The 6,908-nt window shown below is 34.3% G+C and overlaps 1 protein-coding gene across 1 annotated transcript; it reads right to left on the bottom strand.

Annotated features, from left to right (window-relative positions):
• Positions 1-11: 11 nt before the first annotated feature.
• Positions 12-3,480, bottom strand: LOC120348663 (mesoderm induction early response protein 1-like). The gene has a single exon (XM_039418860.2). The coding sequence runs from the start codon at positions 3,301-3,303 to the stop codon at positions 1,957-1,959; it is 1,347 nt and encodes a 448-aa protein (XP_039274794.2). The 5' UTR covers positions 3,304-3,480; the 3' UTR covers positions 12-1,956.
• Between the last annotated feature and the right edge of the window lie 3,428 nt (positions 3,481-6,908).

The following is a 6,908-nucleotide window of genomic DNA, read 5'->3' on the forward strand; positions in this document are numbered from 1 at the left end:
ATGAGATTATTTCCATTGTTAAAAAAGTACAATCAAAAGCCTGATCTACTTCAGTACTTTCAGACTTAACAAAGAATCATTGAAGTGTGACTGGTCAGAATAATCCCATCCTAACACATAAATCAGCCATACCTCAAATATTCATTGAAGTGTGACTGGTCAGAATAATCCCATCCTAACACATAAATCAGCCATACCTCAAATATTCATTGAAGTGTGACTGGCCAGAATAATCCCATCCTAACACATAAATCAATCATACCTCAAATATTCATTGAAGTGTGACTGGTCAGAATAATCCCATCCTAACAGGAAGGTATTGAATAAACCCCGAAATATTTACTGAAGTGTGACTGGTCAGAATGATCCTATCCTAACATGTAAGTATCAGATGCAGCCACAAAGAGTCATTGAAGTGTGACTGGTCAGAATAATCCCATCCTAACATGTAAGTATCAGATACACCACAAAGAACCATTGAAGTGTGACTGGTCAGAATAATCGTGTCAGTGATACTATTTGTCACTTAATTTTTCCTGTTTTGGTATAGGTAAGTCATAGAGGACTGAAGTAGACTGAGCCCTAATGTATCATAATGTCATCATGTATGATCAGATAAAAATGAAAGATGAAGCACAGAAACATGTGAATTGTTCAACATTCGCCCATGTATGGTTCGGTTCAAATCAAACACTGTCTAACATAATATGAGTAACAAAAAATGCCATTGTAATATAATTATGAGGATATCCATATCAAATAGTTAATATTCAAGAAGATTTTTTGATGGACCTTTTTTTTCTAAACCAGGCCACAAACAAAATTTATTTGAATTTTCAGGTCTTTTCTAAATCGAATAAGTACTGGATTTCACTTAAACCTAATGCTTCGAACATTCCAAATCACAACCCAAGTAATGAAAAATCCCCAGTTGTTATTAATTACAAGTGAGATATTATTACTCATAATCTTGTGAAAACGATAAACAAAATCATGTGACAAAATTGTATAAAATAGAAAAAATGTCAGTTGTCACCAAAAGTAAACAAGATGAAAAACCGGAAAAAATGCAACTTTTAGCAAAAAATGCTTAGAACATTAAAAAGGCAGCCCCTGGATATCCAAAAATTGAAAAAGAAGCAATTTTAATAGTGAATTGATAAATTTCAGAATTTAGTATGAATTTCTCCTTCAAAACCAATTATAACCACCATTAAAATTTGTCATTTTCCAAAATCATAGATGGAACCACCTAGTGGTTACTTAACAATGCGCTCCACAACTAGGCCAAATAATCAACTAGTCTATATAATGGTAACATAATAACGCTGTGGCATAAATATTAATAACAGCATAAATTGATTTTCCTTCTTTATATAAACGGTTGAAGAGAGACATTATTAATTGAAACATGTCATCTGATTTATCGCTTAATATGATATACCATTAAAATATTCTTTACTATGGTGTGAATGATACCTACAAACATAAAAAGTCTGATACAAAAAAATATGGTTGTATATGGTTTGTTTGTTTCACTTAATACTGCAGTTTTCTTGATATTGCAGTACTATCTAACTAATTGACTAGTAAATTTTCAGATGCTGATAATCGATGCTGTAGCAAAAGTATGAAATTCCAAAACAAAAAAATTTGAAAACCAGGTATCAATAAAAACAACTGTCCAGTCTGTTATTAGTAAAATTGATTCCATATTTCCAGTGCCATGATAACTTGGTAAAAAATTGTAGCATATATCATTTCTCCGCAACATAATTACTAGTGCCGGGTGTCTATTTTGAAAAAGAATGAAGTTCTTTTGCTTCAATTACCATTTCAAGATAAAGCGTATTACAGAATGAACCTGTATAACTGATATAAAGAATTGAAATCAATCGTAAAAAATTGAGTATCAATTTTGACACATTGACTAGATCCCTATTACAATGCACTTAGTCAATCTTTGCTACTAGACGAGGACGTCTCTACCGGGTCACTGTTATTATGAATTTCGACAATTTCTGGTTGAGAATTATGGTTATTATTGTTACTATTATTTACATAAATTTGTTGTGTGTTGTTAGTAGAAGAAGTTGATACTGCACTGTTAATTAGAGTTTTATTTTGGATATCAACATCATTGCTTGATGATATATAAGCAGTATCAGTGTTATTCTTTGAAGCTTTTTCAGCTTCTAACTGTTTCAAATGTTCCATCAGAGCAATACTATGAGCAGTTGTGTAATATTTAAGCAAATTTCCGCCTGCTTGGCTCAAAAGCGAAGATGATCCAACATGGTCAGTTTCGTCTAGAAGTCGATCCATGTAATCCGTAACACTGGCTTGCATGTTTTCTTTCTTTTTTCCCAGTCTGGTTTTGGCAGTGAATTGATCATACCTTTCTGATTTTTTCCATATATAATAAAATTTAACAATGTCACGAACTGATTTTGTTCGTACTTTGTTTAAATGTATCATAAAAAAGTCTTTTCCATACACTGTTAAGCCATCTTCAAATTGTTTACACTCTTCTTCGGACCAAACATTTACTTCATTTTTTAATGCATTTGGCCGAGATTTAAATCTTTTGAGGGCTTCTTCAGGGTCATTATTTGTCTGAGATAAAAGAAACAATGCATCTTCATTATCTTGAATAAAAGACACATCATCCTTATTAGCTGATGATGAACATCCGCAGTTCACAGCAATTTCCTTTAAATATTGTTCAACGGCATCTTCAGGCAAAATCCATGGTACCCATACTTGTTCATCAATATGCGTATATTTGTCATCAGAACGGGAAATGACAATGGGTATTTCAGCTACCTGATATTCTTCCCCTATCCTCGGCTTTTTATGTTCTTCTTCATGAAAAACTGCGGTTTCATCGAAATCTGGATCAGAATCTGAACCAGATCCATTACGATCCAAAAGCGCAGATGTTGATCGCAAACTTCGTTTTGGCGCCTCATCATCATCATCATCATCATCATCGCCTGCCACTTCATCTTGACTATTTTGACCAATATTTTTCTCTTTCTCATTAATTGGACTACCGTCACCCCCATCCCCACCACTATAATATAAAGCCAATAATTGTTCCAGTGGCATTTCCCCCTCTTTTGCTAAATCGGCCAGCTCATCTTCATTAGTTTCTATATCATCATCATCATCATCATCCTCATTTAAAGTTGTTTCATCATCAAAATCATGAACCATCATATCTGCCGTTGGTTCAAAATCGTCATCATCGGGCGGTAGAGCTGTTTTTGCATCTCCTTCTAAAACTTTGCTTTCATTCATTGCCAATTTTTTTAACAAAATTCAGAAATCGCTTGCTTTCAACTTACGACTCAACGTCAATCGTTAATTCTTTATCAGCAAAAAGCCACAAACTGTATAAAATAACATAAAAATTGTTTATTATTAAATAACCTGTCACGTGCCATTAATTCAAACAATAACACGTGCAAATCCTTAAAAACAATTGTTCCTGTTCTCCTTTCTCATATCTCCATTTTGCGCTAAAAACATCACCAAAAAAACAACCGAAACTTGTAAACTCGTCAGGGTGAAACACTGGGCGGCGAAAAAAAAGACTCTTTACTACAGAGGATTTGAACTATTTTTAGAAACGATATATTATAAATATTAACTAAAAGCTGAAATTTTGACCCTATTCCACATAAAATACTTCAGTATAATTCGCAACTAAATTATATTCGATTGTAACTTCCTAGATTTTTATAAATGCGCTAACGTGAAATGACTTATTGTGGCGGATGAATATGATACGTCACGCGCCTCGTTACGCCAGGATTCCCCACTGGTTGTTGGTGGTTCCCCGCACTGGCAAGAACTGTTTTTGCTCGTTTCCCCCGCGCGACCTCGAAAGTCCCGCCCAAGTTTCTTATAAAAGCGAATACAGATTCAAATATCCAAATGTTAGTAAACGACGGAGGCACACAAAACATTATAAATCGGTCAATAAAGGAACGAGAAAAGACTGAATTTACATAAAATGATCCGTTAGCGAGCAAGCAAGTTCTCTAATAATACTTATAAAAAACTTTGACCAAAAAACATCATTATTAACACTAATAGTAACCAGTTTCAATGATAGCAAGCTTATGCGATTTGTTATGTAATGGCAAATCTACTTAAGTTGATTATTTAAACCTGTCCGTCAGTCACCACCAGTAGCATCATTTTGCTGTAGTAGGTGTGTACGAGACAATTGAGTATAAAGTTCGCAAATTACGGCGTAGCAACATGAGCATACATAATGTAAGATCAATATCGGAGCAAAGCTCACGTGTGCTACATGTCGGTGTTTTTGGAGTTTCTTAGCACTTTTTCGTAAGAATTGCAAAACAGCCATGAATTCCGTTGACGCAACAATCACAATGTATGTTTCCTCGATGTATGACATCAGTATATTTCTCCTTCTGATGTTTGTTTAAGATAGTTTTTGCGATTTTGCGCTAACAAACTGAATAAATTCGTGAAAACTTTTATTGTTCCACGTTTTAGAATATAAAATTTGAAGTATTTTTCATTAAGTATTTCCTATTAATCATGGGAAATAGGGAAGAATATGGGATAGTTTAAATTTAGTGAGAACCACGTTATAAATTGTTACGTGAACTTGGATTGTGGAATGTGGATGAAGCCACGCCAACGGCATAGCAAACAGATTACGTATTCTAATCTAGTGCATAGAGGTGAATATCAAAATATCTCATTTACGCATATTTGGTATATATTTATTTTTATACTTTCCATTAGGACGCTATTCTATTGTGAGAAAAAAATGACACTTGTGTAAGGAATTCCATTTGGCATTAGGGGTTAAAAGCCGGCATCCATTTACTGACTATATTACGGTCGGAGGCGTGTCAAACTCTTCTGCTGCCCGGGACGAGTTTCCGTTCCCCTTATACCTAACTTCAAAAATAATTCGGGGGATAAATAGATTATAGATGTCGTTATACACGAGAGTAAATAAAATAAAGACCAAGTAAGATAGAAAGATTTGTTTTACCAAATAAATCATCAAAATAAGCAACAAACTCACATGTATAAGACTCATTTGTTAAAAAAAAAGCAAGTCACTTATTTCTATGTCCAATTGCTACTTTGCTGTCAACAAATGTCTGGACGACAGCCTTTCTCACCTCGCTCGTCAGAAATTTCTTTTCGATGCTAATCAAAGATATATTGACAGTCGATAATTTTACATCGAAGACCTCAAATATGTTTTCAACTGTTTAAATTTTGAGAAAGATCGTTTGTACCTAGCAATCGATTAGCCAATTGCGAGTAATATACAATATGCAATGCACAAAGTTGGAAAAACACTTCAACCAATGAAGCAAGAAGATCTTTAGGTTTTTTTGAAAAATCTCTGTTTCCACGTAGACGTTTTAGCAGCCGCACAGACAGATTTTCTCAATCAAAATGATTATTCTGTCCTTTTCAATTGCCGTTATCAAAAATTAGTCGCGAAATAGCTGTGATAGAGTACTAGGCTAACTTTTCTACCAGTAATTTTAATAACAGGGTTGAATAATTTGAATTTAAATGATTGTTTGAAACATATAAACCAGTTTGAGGCGCTAACTCGCGAAACCACCCTTAAAATGAGCACCAGAAATGTTACAATTGTAAAATATACGAAGAATTTTTCTGGGGTCAACGGTCGGTTAAACATCCATTGTTGACTCACCATCACAACAGTCAGTCATACAACACTAAACACATAATGTCAGCTTTGAATTAAATAATAACACATCGAGAAAAACGTGTGTAATAACGCAAACTCTACAGCTCCGCTCTGCTGCCCTCTACAGCGTATTGCGGTATATCGGGTTTTTCCAATAATTCACTTCACCCTACCAAAATTATCATCGGTATGAAAGTTTTACATTTTATAATGACGAGTGAACTTGACAGTAAAAAAGGTTTTTATATAATGTTCTAATGTAGCAAAAAGTAGTCATAGAAACTTTTTGGTACTCCTGAATTATGCACACCAAGATGTCGCACAACTGAACCCTAACCTGGTACACAACCTGAGTTCAGGTTGTGCGCCATCTTGGTGCGCCTACTTCAGGAGGTCCAACTTTTAAATATCAAACATGGATTTGGCCACCTATAATCATGAAAGAACTGTGATAGTTTTAAAAACTATCCTGAATTTACATTACGCAATTTGGCGTAACAACGTTGATTTATCCACGCAATTCAGATTCTCTGACATATGTTTGTAATAATTGCTCTACAAATTGTGAACCACTCCTTGCGTTTCTCATGATTGCATTAGAAATATGTAGAACATAGTTTCAGAAAACGTAGAATTGACAGAGTGACATCGGGTGGTAGTCGATTCTGTTAATATTTAACATCGATTTAACTTTAAAATATATTTCATAGCAAACGTACGTTGCTTCGCGCTTGTTTAGTTTGTAGGGTATGAAATTGTTTGTATATATCATTCTATTTATTATCCACTCCCAGAAATGACGCATGTATGTGTACACTTTTTGAAACCAGTATTATTCATCCATGGCTCATCGTTGACGTACACTTAGACAACTCTATATTCTATTTGGACTAACGTCAACCTATACAACTTACTTACTGGCAAGAATAAAACTGCTTCACAATCGATCAGTCGAAATCGAAAGTAATCTTCAGCATTGATATCAACGGAAATTTATGGCAAAAAATCCAACAAATTTGTCGTTATTAGATAGCGGATTAGCTTGATAGCAAAAATCGTAAAGTTATAACTAGCACACTATTTGCTCGATTGATATTCAGTATCAAAGGTTACACACAAGAATAATATTACTTCTCAATCCGTTTGACGATGCATTCCCAGTAGAAACAACCTAAGTTCGACG

Source organism: Styela clava, chromosome 1, assembly GCF_964204865.1.
Source record: "Styela clava chromosome 1, kaStyClav1.hap1.2, whole genome shotgun sequence".
Classification (NCBI taxonomy): Eukaryota; Metazoa; Chordata; class Ascidiacea; order Stolidobranchia; family Styelidae; genus Styela; species Styela clava.

Bases quoted from the DNA above. Each gene is read 5' to 3' on its own strand.
- LOC120348663 (XM_039418860.2), bottom strand. From the start codon at position 3,303: ATGAATGAAAGCAAAGTTTTAGAAGGAGATGCAAAAACAGCTCTACCG.